Raw genomic sequence first — 22,965 nt, forward strand, 5'->3', positions numbered from 1 at the left:
AGGGAAAAGCCTTCTTTGCATTTGTTGCTCCTGGCTATAAGTAAAATGCATTTATTTATATATTGGATTTTTTTTCCCCCACAGAGGACAGTTACTCACTCAAATGCTCCTATTTCCCAGCTTTGGGAATTCTAATTTACTCTGACATTTCATAGTGATTACACATTTCCAAACAGTGCAGAAAGTGACCACATTATTCCTTTCTTAAACTTAGCTCTGCCCTAACCACCATCCTTGGACTGCAGAACAATAAGTGGTAAAGCATTAAGCTCTTTCATTTCCTGACCTGGCCCCTAGACCCCCTGCAACTTACCAAAAATTGTACGTCTTTACCCCTTTATACCTGAATCATGCCATTGTCCTTCTCTTTTTTTCTTCTCTATAATTTTCATTCATTCTGCCTTGCCACTGTCCACGCCTTCTCTCTTTTTCCAGTGCTTCATTCCTCTCACCACCTCATGACTCCTAATGTGGGCTGTCAGGCTGCCGGTAATTGAAAGTGACTTGATGAATCGCTTAATTAGCTTTAATAGCTGATTGGCGTAGGCTGGGGGTAATGAAGATAGCAGGGAAGAGGAGGAAAGCTGCCACCAGCATGGCTCCCTTAATTACAGTATTGTTGTTGAGGCTGAGGCTGCTCTTTTAGGGTGTGCCTGCAGTGGTGGCAAGGCAGAGTGTGTGTCTTGTGTGTGGGACAGTAAATGTGTATTTGTATATGTAATTGCCTGGGTGTTGGTTTAAGAAAAGGTAATGCAAGAGAAACAGTGAGCGTACGGGAAAGTCTTAAGATGTAGGGCTTGACTAGTATTTTAATTTGATGAGTATTTTAATTAATATGCAGAATTTAAGAGCTGAAAATTGTACAAAAACCCATAATGTCAACGACTTTTTTTAGGTTATAAACTAAACTAAACAGAATCTACCATATGAAACAGTTTTCTGACTGATATTGTCAGTTGTAAACTGTGGTAAAGTATCACCGCCACGGTCATTGTCATTATTCTTCAACCCCATCAGAAAAAAGGAATGTCTTAATATATTGTAGCATGGTGGATGAACTGTCCCAGCATTTTTTTTTGCTGGTTTCCTTCACCTCATATTTTTCTTAGGTTTCTTGATATAAATGTTTTTGTGAGAAGGCATATTATTTTACTGTTAAAGGTTATTGTTTCCTGCATCTCAATGCATTTTACAAATCTAATTCCAAAAAAACTTGGGACAGTATGTGAAATGCTAACAAAGACAGAAAGCTGTAATTAGTATTCTGTTATATTTATATTAAATTGAAAACGGTATGAAAACATGATATTTGATGTTTTATCTTATGAGCGTCATTGTTCTTTGTGAAGATGCGCTCATTCCAAATTTCATGCCTGCAGTACGTTCCAAAAAAGTTGGGACAGGACCATCATGTTACATTACCTTTCCTCTAACAACTTTTAAAAATCATTGAAGACACAAACTGATCCTGTTTGAAAACTGGAATTTTTTTAGCCATTCTTCTGTTATGCAAGTCTTGAGCTATGCAAGCAGGCAGGGCCTTTGTTGACATATTTTAAGCTTTAATAATGCACCACATGTTTTTGTTAAATAGGAGACAAGACCAGTCTGCAATCACACTCTCTGAATGCACAGTTGCACTGTTGTAGCACATGCAGAATATGGCTTGGTGTTCTTTTGTTGGAACAAATATGAATGCCCCTGAAAAGATGGCTTCTAAATGGCAGCATATGTTGCTCCAAAATGTTTTAATACATTTTAATGTTGATGGTGCTTTCTCAGATGTGCAAGTTACTCATGAATACACCTTCATACCATGACAGACCCTAGCATTTTAACTTTTGGCTGATAATGATCTGGATGGTCTTGGTGAACACAGCATCCATTATATCCATAAATAAATAAAAGGTTGACTTGTAGTCAACAGACATGCATGTTGCCACTGTTTATCAATCTACTGAGATTGAGCCCAGAGAAGTCTGCAGCATTTCAGGACATTGTTAACATATGACTTCCACAGTAGTCTTGCATTTGTGGATGCAGCAACAGACTTTCAGTGCAGTGCTATTTGAGTTATTGAATGTCAGTTGCCTTTTACGCAGAGATTTTTCCAAAATCCCTGAATTTTTGATATTATGCACTGAAAAGGGTGAATAACCTAAAATCCTTACAGTTTTTAACTGTTAGATTTTTTACTGATGCATTCAGAAAGTGAGCTTCAACTCATCCTTGATCATGAAGGACATGGCCTTCACAATGTTCCTAGTATTAAATTGCCCTGCCCCAGCTGTTTTGGAATGTGTTGCAGACATGAATTTCAGAATGCTCATATATTTACAAAAACAAGAAATTGATAAACATTAAATATTTTTTAGATTATTTTACCTCCTGTCCCAACCTTTTTTGGAATTGGGTTTTGGATTTGAATTTTGGGTTTGTACTTTGTTTTCAAGTTGAGTAGTTCAGTCTGTATTGTTATAATTTTATCTGTAAAAATAAAATAACCTGTTTCTGTCACTTTCTATAAAGAATGGAGGAAGTATGAATCAGAGACCATTCTGAAATTAGAGATGTTGATCACAATAGAAAACAAATATCTACAAAGCAATATTGGTGATTTATCAGTGTGATTTTGCCTATATGTGGAAAGTTAACATCAGATGGTTTTATTCGCCAGTCAATATATCAGTCAGGCCCCAGTAGCAAGCTGCTGGCAGTGAGAGAATACTGAAAAAAAAGCAAAGTATGGCAAGTAAAGCAATGGAAAAAGGTATCATCAAGGAGGAATGGCAGCAATTGACAAAGCAATTAGAATAAACACTGCCCATGAAAAACATCTCATAGACCCCAAATATATTGACAAGGGGGGAACAAAGAGTTTGCTCCCTGTGCAGTGGAACAATAAAGGAAAAAAATGAAATTAAATCATTAGGTGGCTGAGTAATCAAATGAACCACCTTCTAAAGTGAAGGCAGTAATTGTTCATCTTCATCAACACCTTCCTAACCTCTATCAGTCAGAAGAAAGGCTATAAGAAGAGCTTTTTTTGTGCTCTGTCTCTCTCTCTCTCTCTCTCTCTCTCTCCTCTCTCATGAGGCTCATGAGTGTGAACGATTTTCACAGAGAAGCAAGGATGAAGGAAGGAGAATGAAAGGGTAGGAGGCCATATTGCAGTATTAGCCCTTGCTATATTGAAACAAGCCTGTTTGCAGAAGTCTGCCATATACAAATAAACCCTATATAAACCCTATAAGCACAAATATTTTACCCTGTGCTGTGCGAGCATTCCAATTGAAGCTCAGATGATTTAGGCAAGTGTGATCCAAGTATAAATAATTTTGGTCAAATAATGCACTAACTATAGGTTGATCAGAGTGTTTTAATATAATTGACAGTTTTTAATAATGTAATTACATTACGGAATTTTGTACATTGTACAGGTCTAAGCTGTGTATGTTAGATGGCATGATTTCCAACACTGTTGCTATAATTGAAACCTTGAGTATCAGCCAATGCAGATGCCTATGCACATGGGTGCATACTTGGGTGAAGCATTCGGGGGGGGTTTGGATACTATACACTATAAAATTTATTGTAATGACACATCTCTGCTGTTACATATGAATGCAGAAGGGACCACTGAACTGTGCCGGGTAGCTGTGCTCCTTTTGTCTAATAAACAGCATCATTTCTAGTTCAGCTGCAACTTCATTCTGATCATTATTCGCCATTCTGGCTACAAAGGTGACTTTAAGCTTCAATAGCTATAGGGAAGGCTACAATGATGGGAAATTAACATCAGTAACACAGTGAGAATCAAAACTCCAGCAGCAAATAGTGATTCAACGTGAATTTCCATCTTCACTATATTTCTGTAATATAGTAATAAAATGCTTATAAATTAGCATAAACTCAAGTGATAAAGTATGATGAATGCATAATCGCTTTTTGGTAATGTTATCTATTGTAATATTATGAGAGGATCGTTTTAGCTTCTGAAATAATTCACATGACAATGGTATATTCAAGGGAAAATAAGCAAAGTCAGCTAACCCAATACTCTACCGTACCCTTAGAAGACATGCCAGGCTACAGGTGAACTTGAGACAAGAGCCGGGGAGTCAAATAAAATGCATGCGAAAAACAGGACAATTTTTTCCCATTTTTCCCATTTTTTGTTTGTCTCCTTTCCAGTTGTTGAATGCAATTTCACCAAACTGTTCTGTGCAGTTTCAGTGGCATGGCATGAGTTTTGTGCTAAGATATAGGCATTTTTAGACTTTAGTTTTCGGCAGCAGATGACCTAGTGTTCTCGTGTAGTTGGTGCATATGCCAATTCAATATTATTTCTTTAAAAACTATAAATCCTCAAAATGAGGTGTTTTTAAATGAATGATGGACCAAAAGCAGGCTATCATGTTTAAACTATTCAAACACTATTGGCGCACAGGAAGAAACAACCAGCTGACATTTGACATAATGTGAATGTGTGATTTCAGGCTCGGTTTGTTCAAGGATTGTATCAGATTCATTCGTTTTTCCCTGGATATCCTATCCAGCATTTTTTTCAGCAATATTTCCTCTCTAGTGTATGTGTGCAGTAGTCACTGTCTGCGAGGAAGCACAGGATGCAATAAAAGCAAGGTGAAAGGACTCTACTGGCCACATGCTAGTCTTCAGCTTGCTGGGCTCTCCTTACAGTCTCTTCTAAATGATCCATGTTAAGATGAAGGTCCGTAGCTTTGACGCACTAGATGAATTGACAGGACTGCAGACTTTATTGCCTCTGAGCCACAATATTCTTTTAATACGGAGAGCTCATGAATGCCCTTAGGTATAAACCACACTCTGACCTATAAAGGATATGAGAGTGCCGCTTTCTGAACTAGCATTTATTATTCATAACTGAGTGCATGTACCCCCTAGTCAGCAATATTTAAAACCTCACTCGAGAAGTGGCGGCATGTTCATCTCTTTCTCTTTGCCTCTTATGCCCTCTCCCTGTTTTTTCCTCTCCCCTTCTCATTCTTTCTTTCTATTTGTATTTCTCTCCCACCAACATAAAAACAAAATGCAGATGGCATTTCCCCCCAGTTGCCATTCACTTCAAAGAGCGTATTTTTGCTTTTAATAAGTTTGTTAAGAAGCTCTTGTTCTCTCTCCCTCTCCCACTCTATTGTTCACTCTGTTGCCATATCTGCCTTCAGTGCCCTTTCTTTTTCCTCAGCCTTTTGTCTGTTTCCGTGCAAAAAACCCCAAAAAAACACAGCACTTAAGCTCGCACCTTCATCAGTGTACATGACTGGAGGTAACGACTCTAATTAACCAATCATTCTCTTTCGTTCCACGGCCCTGAAGGACCCATTTCTGCTGACATGAGGAAAATGGAGCCGTAAGATGGAAACATTAAAACACAACAAAACAATGAAAGTGCAGTTCACCAAATAACTCAAATGGGTAGAACCCACTATGTACCATCTTTGCTAGTCAGTGCAAGCAAGTGCTGTGCCTTTCTGAAAGGAAAGACTAGAGGGACATATTACACTTTAAGGTAACAGCTTTAGGGCTGTCCCTGACCGAAAAACCTCAACAGTCACCCCCACCCTAATAAATAAGTATTTTATATAGTATTATTTTGTGTATTGAATTATTTAAAGATGGCACAATACTTGTTTTTGTGATTCTGATGATGTTACTGAAACCATTTATTCAATACCAATATGTAGTATCAGCCAAAATCAGCCTGGTGTTAAATTTTAAACACCAGTTAAGCTTCAAATGTATATATTTTTGATTATGTTCATACACTGTATATCATATAGCGTGCTCAATATATGACATTACATGCTGTGGCACTACAAGCAGTTCTGTTTATTTCAGGCTTGATTTCTTCCCACCAGTATCAGATCTGATTCTGATGGCCACATACCAATACCCAGGGTCAGGTCAATGAATTCTCTAATATGATTATTAGCCAGAGAATTTTCACAGCTTAGGTGTGTAACTAATACAATTAGTAAAGTAGAATGATGCCTAAAGATATACATATACAAACATATAGTACTGACTACATGCTCCAAACCTCTGTTGACAAAAATATGGTTCAGTTATGCAAACAAATAAATATGTAAATACATCATTAAATAAATATTTAGCCAACTGACAGAATCTTAGTCAACCAAAAATTCTGTGACTGACTTAGTCACACAGATTTAGCCACAACACTAGTTGACTAGAGGGGACAGCTGTAAAGAGCTGGAAAAGCACTTAACAGAAATTCAGACAGTAGCAGTTACATGGGGGTTTAGAGAGCAGGTTTAGAGATGGATCATCCAACCGCAGGAGAGAAAGAACACAGTGACTGGATACATGCTGTGTGTTGGTGTCCTGGAAGCATTCATACTGTGAAACACACACACACACATACCGTCTGCATTGAATAAAGAGGTGGGAGAACATGTTGAAACAAACACACACACACACACACACACACACACACACACACACACACACACACACACACACACACGCACACACAGAGGGTAGAAAGCCCCATTTATCTGCTTGGGGGAACATGGTCAGTAATATCTGTGGTCATTAGGCCCGTTGATGCTGGAGGGACTGCACTAATGCCACAGAGGAAAAACACTGCGGCAGAAATGAAAGAGAAAGGAATGAAAAAACAGAATGGTGCAAGAGAAGAGAGATCAGAATAGGGGGAAGAGATGACAGGAGAGGTAGATAAGAGCAGGGGGAAGGGGGAAGAAAAGAGGATAAAGAGCTCTATGGTCTTACCATTGGTAGGGTAATGTAGCAGTAAGAAAAGTACGGATGACATTAGAAGGACATATAAGGTATATATATATATATATATGCAGAAAAATCTTCCAAAAAAATTATCATTCTGTGCAAGTCCGCTTAATCCAGCATATACTGCACAGCAAAAGAGTCTTTAAGAAAGAGTGTTTGTCCAGTCCCTGTTTAGAGAGAGAAGAGAGAGGGGAGGCAAGGGACTGGGGAGAAAAGAGGGATGAGTGCCAGGCAGCTGCATCCTATACAGGCCTACTCTTCTGTGACTTTCTAGGATATCTAAGCAAATAATAAACTCTGTGTTTCTAGACCTTCTAAATATGCTGTACCAGTACTTGGGCTGTTTAATACTCATTTTAGCAATATTGTGCTTTGCATTTGTAGTATGTCAGAATGGTGCAATATGCCTGTGTATATGAGCCCTCTAACCAAACAAAACATTTATTATGCAATGACTGTACACAGACATTCCAAATACGGGTCTAAAGAGATTCGTGTCTTCCAACCAACATAAATAAGTTTGGCTATAATAATGCAGGCTAGTTTTTAACAGGGGTCTTTCCTGTGCAATCCATATAATAATCACAATATAGCAATATATTGTCAGTCTGATATTTTCTTTATATCATGTCTGCCTGATGGTATCTTTCATGCACATTTTACACATTAGTTACTATCATGGTGAAGTTCAAGTCTGTTAAGAGCACAATCAATCCTAGCAGGTTGTTTGAGTCTTCCTCAAGAAAAGACGTTCTCTTGTTATCCTGACCTTCAGACTGCAGTGTATTTTTCCATCGTTTCAGTCAGCTTGTCCTTTTAGCACAGCAGATGCTGTAAATTCAGCATAGTTAGCCTATTCAGTTCTCTACAGTCCCAAAGTCTCCAGACACAAGAACATGCCAATAGAATTCTGGATCTGGAGCCACAGTTAGATATGCTGTTTGGCTGGGCTCTGAGTACATAATCAGCCGTCCACATGTGCATATTGTTGCTGTCATATAAAATCCATTTAAAATGCCAGATGCCCTTTACATTTACCTTACTAGGGTTGTTGATTGGTGCAAACTTTGGAGTTCAAACAATGCTGTTGCATCAGAATGGCATAATTACGGTGTTCATTCTCCACATACACTGTCATATCTACATGGCACACATTGTCGCAGTTTTTCAATGTGACATGAAAATGTCACAATGCATTTTTACACCCTTAGTCATGACTGTTCTGTAATGTTTTGGCAGATGTTTGTAAAGCAACTCATTGATGTTTTCAGTACCAACTTTGAAAACAACATATCTTTAATATTCATTGAGAGAAATCCCTGATTGTAGATATACTATTGGACGTAATTCACTATGCAAACATGCATCGTTTTTGCTACATTGTTTTTATGTTTAGGGCAGATCAGACTGAGGGAATTGATTTAGTTCTGAGTAGTGGGGACTGAGTCGTGGGATGTGTGTGTTTGCTTGTGTTGGCAGACCTCCTGCTCTGAGTGCATTTTTCCAGCCCTCCATCCATTTGTCCATCTCTCTATTCTTCCCTCGCTCCCCTGCCTTCGCTTTTTATCTCCTGTCTCACTCAGCATGGGCAGCTGACTGCAGGAGGTGTCTGATTCTCTGGATGGCCTCCTTTGGTGTGCTCACACACTAAAACACGCAATTTCTCTCCGCTTTCTGCCTCACTGTGTCGTCTTTGTTCACCTTCTGTTACCTTTGCAATCACAGGTTTCTCAGGTTTCCGTCCTTTTGTTCCAAAACGTGCAGTTGTTTTAATCCTGCTTCATGTTTTGAGTCTCTGGTAGTCGTCAGTTTACAAGACACCTTTGTCTCCTATGCAAACATGACAGTGTTTATATAGCATTACAGTAATGAGTTTACTTTTTCCTGTAATGAAGTAATTTAATGCATTTCAGTTTACTCCCTATATTTACCCCATAATTACTCAACAATAAGTTTGTTACTTGGGTTACAATTTAAATTATGTGAGATGAGTTGAAAACATTTCTTCTGTGTAGAGTATCCATGCCTGCACATCTGTACATGGTAATATGAGTCTGATGGATAAAACTTCTCCTAAAAATGCCAAACTCAATTTCCATTAAGGTTCAGCTTTGTTAGCTTTACATTTTATTCATAAAAATCTTTGCAAGGCAGTTGTTTTCTGGACTGTTTCTAAATACCTGCTTTCTAAGTTTTCAAACAGCACCAGCCATTTGATACACAAGTCCCACTAAGCGTGATTGGCGCTGTCTCGTGGAAAATTAGAGATAGTGACAGACCTTTTAAATGACGTTTACTGGAATCGTCCTTCTAGCCTAAATAAAGTACTAAAGTGACCAGAGAAACCTCAGGCTTTCATAGAAAGGGACCATTTGAATGATGATTTTAAAAAGCTAGCCATAAACCACTGTTTTTATGTGATGTATAGGCACTGATAAATGCTGGTGCATGGATGTGTGAGGCTTTACACACATTACACATCATTTATTTACATGGTGAAATTTTATTGAATATTCATTGCAACCCTAATTAGTATTATAAATTAGTATTAAAATTTTTAAAAATCAAAATAACTTTGTTCTGTAGGTGTTCATAATCGGAATCAGCCAAGATAAGAATATACCAATGAGGTCAGGCCTAGCCCCCAGGCCTGTGTGTGTAATAGCGCCTGCTGCTGGTGCATCCCTTTTGCTCTGTATTCTCTGAAAAACGTTTCTATTGCAAAAGAACAATCACAAGAAATCTCCCATTGCTGCATAAGTAGTTTTTATGCATGCTCCCTCATTATAAGACATGATTTGCTGGGCGTCAGCCTCTTCCTCCACCTCCAGCTCATGCCCTCTGTTGTCTAGTGTTGGTTTTCACCATGTCACCAACTGCTGTAGGGCAGTGCTGAAAAGCATCAGTTCCTCATTGCAGCCATGACCAGGCATGCACCCAGCACTGGAATGAAGGCTTGAGGGTTATCCTTTAAAACCCAGCCAATCTTAAATTCCTCATTGCCTGTCTGCTATTTATGGCCATGGCAGAGTGAAAATGTGTCACATTAGCTTTTGTGCCTTGAAAACCATAGAGGGTAGAGCGAGAGGCTTTGATATGGTTTTGCCCCACTAGGGCCGCATAGTTCCGCGAGGAGAGGAGAACAAGTACTCTCTCTTTCTCCTTTTGGTTTTAGTAGAGGCAGTACAGCAAGTCAGATGTGGAATTGTGTTGCATTCTTCAATGGTCTTGCTTAGAGTTAACCATTTGACTTATTTTGCTTACTAGGTTTTAAAAGGGAACTTTTTCAATTGCCAATTCACATGAATCTGCCCAAACAGCCCTGAATAGAAAGTTACCTAACATGGCTAATTTGTATATGGTGCAAGTTTTCTATAGGCTGATGCATAGGAATGCCCAAGGATCTCCTTCTTTATTGATTTAATGCTGCAAATAGTCATTTTTACAGAATAGCCAAAAAATATGGGGTAATAATTTTTATATTATATTGCTAAACAACACAGTATTGACAACATTTAAATGCTCTCTGAACAATTAATTTAATTTAAAAATATATACAGAGTGTGATGTTTGGAAGCTTGAAGGTGATGTTTTAGGAAAATAAGATTTTTTTGTTGTTGTTGAACAGAGGGCCACTGTTCTTGAATCGGTTCGAATTTAGTATAAATAACAAAGAATTTGTCAAGATAGAGAAATATTATGGAAATGTGAATGGAAGTACATTGCACATATTAATCAAAAGGAAAACTATTTACATGATGTCAGTCCTATCAAAAATATAATCAAATATGTTTACCTTTCTTTAGTGTGTGCTTTGCTGAGTGGCTAGCAACTTGTTCTTATGTTACCTTTACACAACATAATGTTGCCTAAAGGTAACCTTTATGTATAGCTGCTGTTCTTATGATGTGATCAGTAATTAGGGCTGCTACTGATGATTATTCAGTATTAAGTTAATCTGTATAATTCAATGCTTGAATTAATTTAAAGGATCTCTTTTCTTAAAAGCAAGACTAGCACAATGCAAAGTTATTTATTTACATATAATTACATATGTTCCGATAAAGAATGTATTTTCCACGATTCGTTAAAAGTGGGATCATTAGCACCAATTGTCATTAAGTAAAAAATTACATCAGTGTAGTTGATGACATCAGTGAATCACAGCAGCGCTTTCTGCTGTCATCACTTAGTTACCAATTCTGGGTATAGCGTTATACAAATTTAATAAAGAAAAACATGATTATAAGTTGACTGTAACTCACATTGTGTGTCAGTGGGATTACCCTGGACACAGACAGATATTTTGCGGATGTGCGAGAAGGGGCAAACGGGCTCTAGCAGTATCACCCCGGCCCTTTAACTTAAGGCCCATGTATGAAATCCTCTTAGCTATGCTCACTTTGGAGTTGGAAAAACCGCAGTGAAAAGGCTATATTGATTCACCCAGACATCCGCCCTCATCTCTCTCGCTTGTCATCACTGTATCTCCTTCACAGAAGACTTGGCTAATGCAAACTGACAACAAGTCAGGCCATCCGTTAAGTTCCAGCAGGAGTCAGAGTTGCGAGCATAAAAACTCATGGACATAGCTCTTACAATAGCGTGGGATAGTCTTTTGTTTTAATCCTCCGCACCCCCCGCCCTCGCTCAGGCCTCTATTGTCTGAATTCCTTGCTGACCCGAGTACAAGACGTGAGACCCAAGCACTGGGAGAAAGCTGAGCAATTCCTGGAAGTGGAACAAAACACACAGAAGATCTAAATGTGTTCCAGCCGGGCTTTTTCTGAAGGGCTAGCCGCTGTTCTTGTAACTCTTCTGAGTTTATATGACCTCAGGGATGGTGCCGAGTATTTTTTGGCTGGCGACACTGCTGCTGTACTCACAGGTGTTTCTTGGCCAATCTCTTCCACAGTCCTACTATAAAAGTTGTGTATTGAAACATTGAAAAATTGTGATTGAAGCATTGATGTTAGTGAGTCAGATCCTTAGTATTAGCACAGAACGGCTTTGGTAATTATTGTGTGGAGCCATTTTGATTACCCTTTTAAAGTAATAATGGGCAGGACTGTATAGTAACACTGTAGATGGTCGAGTTTCATATAACTTTTCATCATGTGAATGTTAATATGTAGCTTCCCACTGCCCAGCTCTGCAGTGCCTGACAGGCTGATGCTGGAAGTGTTAAATTGACTGTTATGGATCATGCATGTGTGGATATGTGTATACGGTTAAGTGCGTCCCATGAATTGCTCTGCTGTGATTTTCATGTTTACATTTGCATTATTTATATGTACTTTTCACCTAGTCCTTCTGACAAACTCTAAGGCCAGTTGTCATGAACTAAACCTGCTAGGCTACTGCTGTCTCCTGTATCATCTGTATCAGCTTTCCCAGTACTGAATATATGTTATTTATACATAACATAATAAAAGCAGCCCCCATTGGGAATCGGTAAGGGATTCTGACCTGTTTGCATCTAACAATTGGAGCTAGCCAAGGAGGCAGAGCTTCTGCCAATTACAAGAATTTCAGCAAGGGCTGTATCCTTAAGGCCTGTATGTGGTACACTGCCAATCCACTTATGGCATTATCTCTGTGTATGTACATAAGTGTGTGTGTGTGTGTGTGTGTGTGTGAGAGCGAGAGAGAGAGAGAGAATGAGAGAGAGACAGACAGACAGACAGACCGACCGACCGACCAGATTTGTCTAGTAAATTGTATACCCACCTTTTCCAACTAGAGATATCCACTTTGACATGCTGTTGTGTTGTACAAGAGCAAATGCCTTTAAATGTAGGGAACAATTTCATAGCTCAATTACAATTGCATGTCCCTTTTATTGATGTTTATAATTATTCTGCTTTGTGAATATCTAATTTGTAAACATGACCCTTTTTGCACTAGCTCTAACAAGACGTATAATCATATATGAACTAACGTGGTTATATCATACACACTTTTGATAGAAAACCAATGTGGTTTTATGAGTTCCATTGGCCTTCAAGAATTATTGTGCATCTGTGTAGACATAATCCCTTGTTGCAGTGATCTTCGCAGAAAATAATCACTACCCTTGCAGCTTCCTTCCTGCTGTCATTCTGGCAGCCTCAAACCATTCCCTGACTTGTACTACCCTGTGAGGCAGCCAGCATACTTTTGATTTTACGAGTGCAATTATTTTTTTATGAAGAAGAGTGCTGGGATGAACCTAAAGCCCTATATGTGAAACAAAAGAAGAGGTTGATTTTTGAAAGCATCAAACAAATTCTGTCAAATTGCAAATAAATGAAAAAAAAAAAGCACTAAGAACAGACATGTCAATAATTTAGAATTATTGTATTACATATCACATATGAGGCCATATTTCTTCTCTGGGTAAGCACTCTTTCTTAAAATATTGTACACTTTGTAGTATCGTTTGAGTTGTCAGTCTTGTCGGAATATATTTTTAACAGACTTAAGAACAGATTAATTTCATAAACACTCTAGGATTCTAGATCTCAGAGAAACAGACATTTGGTGTCTGTAATGCTTTGCATAAAACCCAAACTGTTAGGGCTTATAAGTGGTTTTATTGGGCTACATGGATTTTATGATGTGTATTATGTTATAGGTATTATATGGCATGTAGTACTGATGTTAACATACTGTTGTAGTGCAAGAAAAAATTATCAGTAGTGTCCAGACCAGTTGGAATTTTTAACAATATTTGTTATAATAATCTCACTGTCCTGTCCTGTAGGTATCATCCACCAAATGAAGGGTGACTTTGAAACTGCACTGAAGCTCCACAAAACCCACCTTAGCATTGTGCAGGAACTTAAAGACTATGCTGCCCAGGGTCGGGCATATGGCAACATGGGCAACGCCTATAACGCCCTGGGAATTTTTGACCAGGCTGTCCGCTACCACCGGCAGGAGCTCCAGATTTCCATGGAAGTCAATGACCGGGCCTCACAGGCATCCACGCATGGGAACCTGGCTGTAGCATACCAGGCCCTGGGTGCTCATGACCGTGCCATGCAGCACTACCAGAACCATCTCAACATTGCCCGTGAGCTGCGGGACATCCAGAGTGAAGCTCGGGCATTGGGCAACCTAGGGAATTTCCACTGTTCCAGAGGCGAGTTTGCTCAGTCTGTACCCTACTATGAACAATACCTTCGATTGTCCCCTGACTTGCAGGATATGGAGAGCGAGGGCAAAGTCTGTCACAATTTAGGATATGCGCACTACAGCCTTGGTAACTACCAGGATGCTGTGAAATACTATGAGCAAGATCTAGCCCTTGCCAAGGATCTTCATGACAAGTTGAGCCAGGCCAAGGCATACTGCAATCTGGGACTAGCTTATAAGGCCTTGGGAGACTTTAACAAGGCAGAGGAGTGCCAGAAGTACCTGCTGTCTCTGGCACAGTCACTGGAGAACTCCCAGGCTAGGTTCCGTGCCCTCGGTAACTTGGGGGACATCTATATCTGTAAAAAGGACGTGACGGGAGCAGTGCAGTTTTTCGAACAACAGCTGTCTCTTGCCAAACAGGTGAGAATTTGAGGGAACAAGGAATTGCTTCAGATTTTGATCCGTGACTTTTTTCCAGCATATTCAGCATATATTCGCAAATATCAGCACATTCTGGGAAAGAGATATGGGACTAGCCAAAGATAGTCATGGTAAGTTGTATACTTTTAACTTCACGCCTTCTGTGTGTTTCTGTGTTGTTGTTTTTTTTTAGGTGAAAGACAGGAAAATGGAAGCGTGTGCTTATGCTGCCCTTGGTGCTGCTTACCGGTTAATGCAGAAGTATGAAGAAGCATTATCTTTCCATGCCAAAGAGCTTGAGGTTTGCCAGGAGCTGACTGATGCACCTGGGGAAAGCAAGGCCCACGGGCATTTGGCTGCTGTCTACATGGCACTGGGACAGTATCCTGCTGCTTTCAAATGCTATGAGGCACAGCTGGAACTCAGCAGGCAAATGAGGGATCCTGGCATTGAGGCACAGGTTTATGGCAATATGGGCATCACCAAGATGAATGTGGGGGCCATGGAGGAGGCCATTGGATATCTGGAGCAGCAGCTGGCCATGCTGCAGCAGCTGAGTGGCAATGAAGTGGTGCTGGACCGTGGACGAGCTTTTGGTAATCTGGGTGATTGTTATCATGTGCTAGGCGACTATGAAGAAGCTGTGAAGTACTATGAGAGATACCTGGCTGTGGCACAGAGCCTCAACCGATTGCAGGATCAGGAGAAAGCGTACCGTGGTCTTGGGAACGGACACAGGTGAGACGATGCTTTATATGGCCTGTTTAATGTGAACTTAAGAGAAAATACTAGCATAAGTAGTTAGGTAAAAAGCAAAAATTTAACTGCTTTGATGGAATTGATTCATTAACAAACATTTTTCTTTTAAATCCACAATTGTTTGTTATATAGAACTAACTAACTAACTATAGAACTAACTAATAACTATATTATCAAGAGACACAGAGAAACAAATGTTTCAGAAACTATGATAATTTTGAAGAAAAATGTGGCAGTTACTTGTTGAGTGAAGAAAGTTTAAGTTACTGTTTAGCGATGCACACACACACACACACACACACACACACACACACACACACACACACACACACACTTTTTACAACTTTGAAAATGGCTATTTTGTGTTTTATCAATATGTAATTTTCATTATATGGCCTCTCATTTGCAAATAGGGTTCTAATAATAAGATGCCTGTATTAGTATTGCTGCAGATTAATCAAATATTTTGAACATAAAGGGCTAAAAATCAGTATTCTGAGATTGTTACACTGAAAGGTAATTGCTTCACTGCCAGGTTAATGCTTATCAGACAACTTATTGTTAAGAGTCATGATTATCCTCTTTCACACTGCTCCCTCTTTCTTCTCGGAAATCCACCATTGTTCGTTTTGCTGGTGCTTGCATTTTGGGGCCACCTTGCATAAAGTCACCTTGAGCATAGGCAGGATTTTGTATGGTTGCTGAGCCATGATGCATGCACCATATTTTTCTGCAGTTCTCTCTGTATGCAAAGAGGCTTTAGTGAGTGAATGTCTTAACCCGAATGGAAACCAGGTTAATTTGAATTGACCTTTTTCTGCGCTCTTTCTTTCCCCACCCTGCGAGTTAGAGACACAGTGTAGACTAAAAATGTGAGGAAACAAAAATGCCTAGCAGGCAGACAAAATCACACCTCTGAAGGTTTTTTCCTTGTTCCTTCATTCTGTACGGCTGGTGCTCCGCTCAGTGGAATTTCATTAGTCGTGCTTGAGAGGAGCAGTGAACAATATTGAAACAGTCTGGTATGTCTTCCTGCCATGCTGAAAACAGATCCCCACCCACCTCAGTGCTGAGCTGAGAGTCATTAACACTGAGAGTTAATTAAACTCTAATTGCATAGTTGATTATCCTTTTGAAACAACATGCCCCTAATGTTATTTCGGTGTGAATGAGTTTTAAAGGGGTGGCTGCATTACCCATTGGTGTGATACCGTTTCATTGCAGTTTCCAGTCAATGGAGTTATTATCGGCAGACTTAAGTACTGCTCCTGTTTCAGTTAGGGCGGAATAATATGTGAGTATTGTGAAATTTGAAAACAAGTAAATAATTTACTCAACTAGACAATTCCCAAACAGAGCTAACCATCTCTATAGCAAGGTAAGGGTGCACTTCGGGATTTAAGACAGTAGTTCAGTATTATGTTAAGGCTACTATAAGACAAACTACTATAGTGTAATTATATGTCTGTGTGATTGCTGTTTACTTTCCAATATACTGAAAATACAGTAGTGAATCCTTAATGTTCAGTGGTAAATTATTACAGCTAGGTCTTCTACCATAAACTTAACAAAGAAATAAGAGTATTAATACAGTTTGATACAATTTAAAACAGCTCACTAATAGTTCTGATACAATTTAAATACAATAAGCATGACATTGATTCCATGATTCCATGACGATTCCATTTAGGTTTTTCCATCTGAATTCACATGCCCAAATCCTAAGGCAAATTATTGGGTAACTGCATAAAATAAATGTGAAGTCTTGGTGTTTGTTTTTTTTTGTGTAAAAGCTTCCCTCAAAATAACAATAATAATTAGAATTTTTGTATAAAAATGATTTTTTTAGAGTGCATATCACTGAAGAGACACCATCTGAGATCCAGTTTATAGTTTATATTTGTGGAAAAATTGGTCAGTTATGAAGTAAAGAATATGACAAAATGCATTTTCGGTGGTTCCAAGGAGTTAAAGATGTTTTAACTAATAATAATTTAAAAATAGTAGAAATATGTTTTTTTTTCTTTGTTCCCAGAAATCATTCAGTCACATGCATGGTGAAAACGTGTGATTGGTCAGGATCACAACACACAGTGATTGATCAGAGCACCAGTTGCATATTGCACACATCTTTAATATCAGACAGACTCTGTAGGTATCACTTTCCACAGGTTAAGTAAGTTAGGGTTAACCGGAGTTGTTGTTAGAAGTCCAGGTTTTCTGACTCTCATTGATTCTGTCCTCAGAGCAATGGGTAACCTGCAGCAAGCTCTAGTGTGTCTGGAGAAGTGCTTGGTTGCTGCTCATGAGCTTGGTGGGTGCGGAGGTAAAGCAGCAGCGTATGGTGAGCTGGGTGCTCTGCATAACCAGCTAGGCAACCATGAGCAGGCCCTATCCTGTCTGGAGCGGCAATTGGCTATTGCCCGGGACACTTCTGACAGACCCCTGGAAGCGGATGCCAACTCCGGCCTGGGTGTCGTCTACCAAGCAATAGGCGACCCAGACCAGGCGCTGCAGTACCACCAGCGTGACCTGGACATTGCTGAGAAGATTGGTAGCTCTTCACGTCAGGCACGTGCATATGGCAACCTGGGGCTGACATACGAGTCACTAGGTAACCATGAGAGGGCAGTGGTGTTCCAGGAGCAGCATCTGAGTGTGGCGGCACAAACAAATGATTTGGTAGCCAAGACGATGGCTTATGGAAGCCTAGGAAGGACACACCATGCACTACAGAATTACTCACAGGCCGTTATGTATCTGCAAGAAGGTGAGTCTATTATGAAACATACTGATTCCTTTACATATAGCCCTAATAATTCACATACAAATAGTAAATGAACTGTTTTAAGTCTGTTGCTTATGCATTTAATTTGAAATGTGGAGAGCACATTGGTTTCTTTTTACTGTAGTTTCTTTTAGCTCTCTCGTGAACTTCATAACTGATATGATCAAAATCATGATATAATGATTGTCAATGGAAAATGAGCAGTACATAGTTCTTTTATTGGTATGTTGAGATATTTGGTTTTGAAAACATGCACATTTGTGATAGTCAGGATCACACAGCATATAACCTTATATTAATAGTAGAATAATAGAATAACAGACTTATGCAAGATTGTTCAAAGAATGACAAGAAATGAGATCTAATTTATGAATGAAGTTAAATTCATCCAAGATCATGTGATCCTAATTTTATGAATAGAAGCTAAATGCAAGAGTAACAGAATTCTTTAGAGAGTAAAATATGAAAATAGGTCTTTTGGCCGCCACAGTTTCAGCAGAATCACAATGGTGGCACAAACACTTGCTCACCAGGTGTGCCCAGTATTTATAATGAATGCACTGAATTAATTTATCTCTGGACCTCGTCTTGGAGAAGTGCTCAGCACATGCTAGACAGATCCATTCCTCATGTGACACGTATTCCCATCAGGAGTATGAACTATCCTCACCGGTTTCTGCTCTAAGGAGCGTGGTAATTCAGGAAAGCACACAAACAACACATGCGTTTAAGCTTGTCTTTGCCCTCTTTTTAATGATTAAGTCCATTTCCAATTGTGTTAATGTCCTATTCATTATTATAAAGGATGTGACTCTGGAATTTTACTTAAATAATTCAAATCTAATTCAAAATAATGCAAAACTAAGAACAAATCATTCAAAACTAAGAACAGCTTGAAACAACAAAGCAAACAAAACACACACACACACACACACACACACACACACACACACACAGTGTGAAAAATAACAGGTACATTCTTTGTGCTGCAGCCAAAAAGTATCCCTACTTTTGCTTTTACTGACAGCCAATTATATCTGACCAGCCTACCCAGTCAAAAGCAGTCTGTTGTTTACCCTAGCGTCTCTCTCTCTCTCTCTCCCTCTCCCTCCCCTTTTCTCTCAACCCCATTTCTTTCTTACTTCTTTCTTCCTTCCTTTCATTCTTCCCTCTTACCAGTCATGCTGGTCACGCAATGTTGTTTGTTTTTCTGGGCATTACTGTGTAAGAAATTAATTGGAAGCGGGCTCTTCTCATGTCTTTGGCACAGCATTGTGTGCGTGTATGTTGACGATGTGTAGACATTTCAAGGAGAAGTGGATTTGTTTGTCATTAGTGAATTTATTAACCCATACTTGCACGTCTGTGCATGTTCAAAGGCCCAGACACTCCCAAAGGAAGAACTAGAACCAACTAAGACAAACTGATGATTGCCTCCCATTAGTTCAACATCGCCACTCATCTTCTGTGAAACGTTTGCACTTGAACACACCACAAAGATTACAGCTGAATCTATAATGGGAACTGGCAGTAGTCTGCAAAACCACAATATACAAAAATACATTTTATATTGTTTGAATTTCTTACAGTGTGTAAGCTAAACGTAGTTTAACATTAAAAAAGTGACGTGTGGAAAGCTGCTTAAAAGTGCATGTTAGTATATTACACATTTATCTATACTGTTCTTTTAAAAAATCAGACATTGGCAGAGCACAATTTCCAAAAAAGTTGGGATGCTGTGCAAAATGTGAATATAAACAGAATGCACTGATGTACATGTCATTTAAACTCTATATTTAATAGAAAATAGTCAAAATACTATTTATAAGATGTTGAGATGTTGAGGGATTATATTGTTCTTTGAAGAAATGTCCATTTTGAATCAAATGCCAGCAACACATTCCACAAAAAGTTGGGACAGGAGCATGATTACCACTGTGCTGCATCACCTCTTCTTTTAACAACACTCTAAGTGTTTGAGAACTGACGAGACCAACTGCTGTAGTTCTGGAAGTGAACTGTTTTTCATTGCCGCTTGATACTGAATTTCAGCTACTCAACAGTTCAGGGTCTTCTTTGTCGTATTTTTGCGTCTCACATTATACTGAATGTTTTCAGTGGATGACAGGTCTGGACTGCAGGCAGGTCAATTTAGCACTCTCTTACTCTTTTACTTTGGAACCATGCTGCTGTAATACGTGCAGAATCTGGTTTGATATCGTCTTGCTGAAACAAGCAAGACCTTCCCTGAAATAGACGTCATCTGGATGACAGCATGTGTTGCGTCAAAACCTCTATATATTGGTCAGCATTAATGGTGCTTTTCACAGATGTGCAAGTCACCCATGCCACATGCACTAATACACCTCCATACTATCACTGATGCTGGCTTTTGAACCATGAGCTGATAACAAGCTGAGTAGTTTCCCTCCTCTTTAGCCTAGAGCTCCATGATTTCCATTAAATTTCGAATTCTGATTTGTTGGACCACAGGACGCTTTCCCACTTTGCCTCAGTCTTAAATGATCTCGGGCCAGAGAAGATAGCGGCATTTCTGGATCCTGTTTATATGTGGTTTCTTCTTTGCATGGTAGAATTTAATCTTGCGTCTGTGAATGCAGTGATGACCACTGTCTGTGAACACAGCTTTTTGGAGGTGTTCCTGAGCCCACGCAGTGATTTCCACTAAAGAATCTAATCTGTTTTTAATGTAGGGCTGTCTGAGGGCTTGGAGATCATGACCAGCCAAGATTGAGGATTGGCTTTGTCCCTTACATACAGACATTTCTTTGGATTCTCTTAATCTTTTAACGATAATATGTACCATAGATGATGAAATGCCTGAATGCTCTGCTTTTTTATGTTGAGATACATTATTCTTGGATTGCGGCACTATTTGCATGTGCAGTCTTTCACAGAGTAGTGAACCCCTCCCCACCTTTACTTCTGAAAGACTTTTTATACCCAGAAATGTTACTGACATGTTGCCAGTTAACCACCAGGTGTTTTTTTCCATTTTTTCCCCGTCTCAACTTTTGTGGTATGGCATCAAATTTAACATTTTATTTACATTTAGTTCATCGTCCCAACTTTTTAAAAATTGGGTTGTAGATCCCTACTGTTAAAACCTTGCTACATGCACTGGCATTGAAGTTGAGGCTTTTATTCGGTGTAGTCACATGAGTGTGCTGTTTCTTGCCTTGCTCTGTTTTGTTTCTCTCCTCGATCGCTGATACGGAGCTTTCTTATAGCTGACCACCGACGGCAATATTGGCCAAAACAGAACACTTGGCCAAAACAATAAACTTGGCCGATGCTCACCGACAGCCAGAAGCTAGTCCGACTGCTGACTTGATGTGTCAGGGCCCTAATTCTTCTGCCCATGATTACCTAACATGTGCTACATATGTGAATTGTGTTATGTGTGGATAAGCACTGTAAGCGGTGTTTCCGTGTGTGTGAGGGAATTGAACCACAAGGGCCACACAGCTTATCTTCACCAGCTGTCACTAAGCTTTTTAAGTGTTCTTTAGCCTCTCCTTAGGGGAAAATATGTAAATATGTGGAGTGTGTGTGTGTGTGTGTGTTTGTGCTTGTGTTTGTGCATACACGTATGTCCTCTGGGTGTATCTTGGCACGGGTGTCATCCTCTTGTACGTGACAGTGCCTGCAGGCCAGACACACAGAGAGCGACAGAGAGAAAGAAAGCAAGTAGAAAGGCGAAGAAAAGAAGAGTGCATGAGGATAAGAATAGGGATTTCTGTGAGATGAATGGATGATCGACACACATACGCTGGATTACATGAAAATACAAACAGATATTTGTATCAACTGTTGCCAGAGTGAGATGAATTAGTTTTTAATGAACAGTGCCTGATTGGTCACTGCTGTATTTGTCCTATATATTGATTGTGAGGGCACACATATTAAAGCTGTTTAAGCTGTTACCTTAAGCCTAATCTTTGCCATTTACTTCATTAATTTAACTTAAATTAAGCCTAAAAGTAATTTGAGACCGTTTCTGTCTTTTTGTCATGATATGTTCAATGTTAAAAAGTGTAAATAAGTGTCATATTATGAAGTTTACTATTACATTTTTCATGTCCACAGATTTTTTTTCTCCATAGAACAGTTCCATATATTCTTTTGTTTTAAAAACCCTGTTTACTTTATGCTGCCAGCTTCCAGTTCATTAAGTTCATCTCTCTCTCTCTCTCTCTCTCTCTCTCTCTCTCTCTCTCTCTCTCTCTCTCTCTCTCTCTTTTTCTTGCTCTTGCTCTTGCTGTGTGTGTATCAGGATTGAGGTTGGCAGAGCAGCTGGGGAGGCGTGAGGATGAGGCTAAAATCCGCCATCGTCTGGGTCTCTCTCTGTGGGCGAGTGGCAACCTGGAAGAAGCTCAGCAGCAGGTATTTATTATGTGTGTGTGTTTGTGTGTGTAAATGTGCATTTATGCATACATGCAAAAGCACATGTCCAACAAACTAATATTATACTTGATGTCTTTAAATGTAATTGATACCGGATTAAACATTTAACATTCAAAAGGCCCTTGTCTTGCTTTTCCACCGAAGAGTTTTACGTACTCTGTTCACAGCACTATTTATGGTCAAATCCGTACAGTCATATAAGGAAACTAAGCTGCAAAAATAGCTTGATTTGGATTCTTCATGGTTATGGTGTGATACATTTTAATATGAACTATTTGATTGTGGCGTGTATCTTTCCAGAGGAGGAGTGACTGAAACATTCTGATGTCACCGTTTGTTCCATATGTTTCAGCTTGGGCTGCTTTTTAAACAACCTTTAATACAGGGCAGCCAGTCACAACAGAGGTCATTTACATACACTTAAAGGCACATTACAAAAATCTGTCTGTCTTGAAGGCAGGTGCAGGATCAGCTATGTCTGCAATTTAATCTGTGGTTGTTCTTTAATAACGTGACATCTTGAGGCTGATGCTGCATTGATTTGATGTATAAAGGATGTAATCTAACACAGCTAAAAAGGCATGGTTTATTCTTTAGTTTGTGCCACAAACTTCAGGCCTGAAGAAGAAAACACATGA

The 22,965-nt window shown here is 39.3% G+C and overlaps 1 protein-coding gene across 2 annotated transcripts in view; it reads left to right on the forward strand.

Moving 5' to 3' along the window:
- LOC108437402 (tetratricopeptide repeat protein 28-like) overlaps window positions 1-22,965 on the forward strand; it is a 156,922-nt gene that overhangs the window by 105,489 nt on the left and 28,468 nt on the right. For both annotated transcript variants that reach the window (XM_017714482.2, XM_017714483.2), the window contains exons 6-9: window positions 13,556-14,352; window positions 14,546-15,090; window positions 17,358-17,881; window positions 22,197-22,306. In XM_017714482.2, the coding sequence (XP_017569971.1) occupies window positions 13,556-14,352; window positions 14,546-15,090; window positions 17,358-17,881; window positions 22,197-22,306 (1,976 nt within the window). The remainder of the gene's footprint in view (window positions 1-13,555; window positions 14,353-14,545; window positions 15,091-17,357; window positions 17,882-22,196; window positions 22,307-22,965) is intronic.

The sequence above is a fragment of the Pygocentrus nattereri genome, chromosome 20 (assembly GCF_015220715.1).
Source record: "Pygocentrus nattereri isolate fPygNat1 chromosome 20, fPygNat1.pri, whole genome shotgun sequence".
Classification (NCBI taxonomy): Eukaryota; Metazoa; Chordata; class Actinopteri; order Characiformes; family Serrasalmidae; genus Pygocentrus; species Pygocentrus nattereri.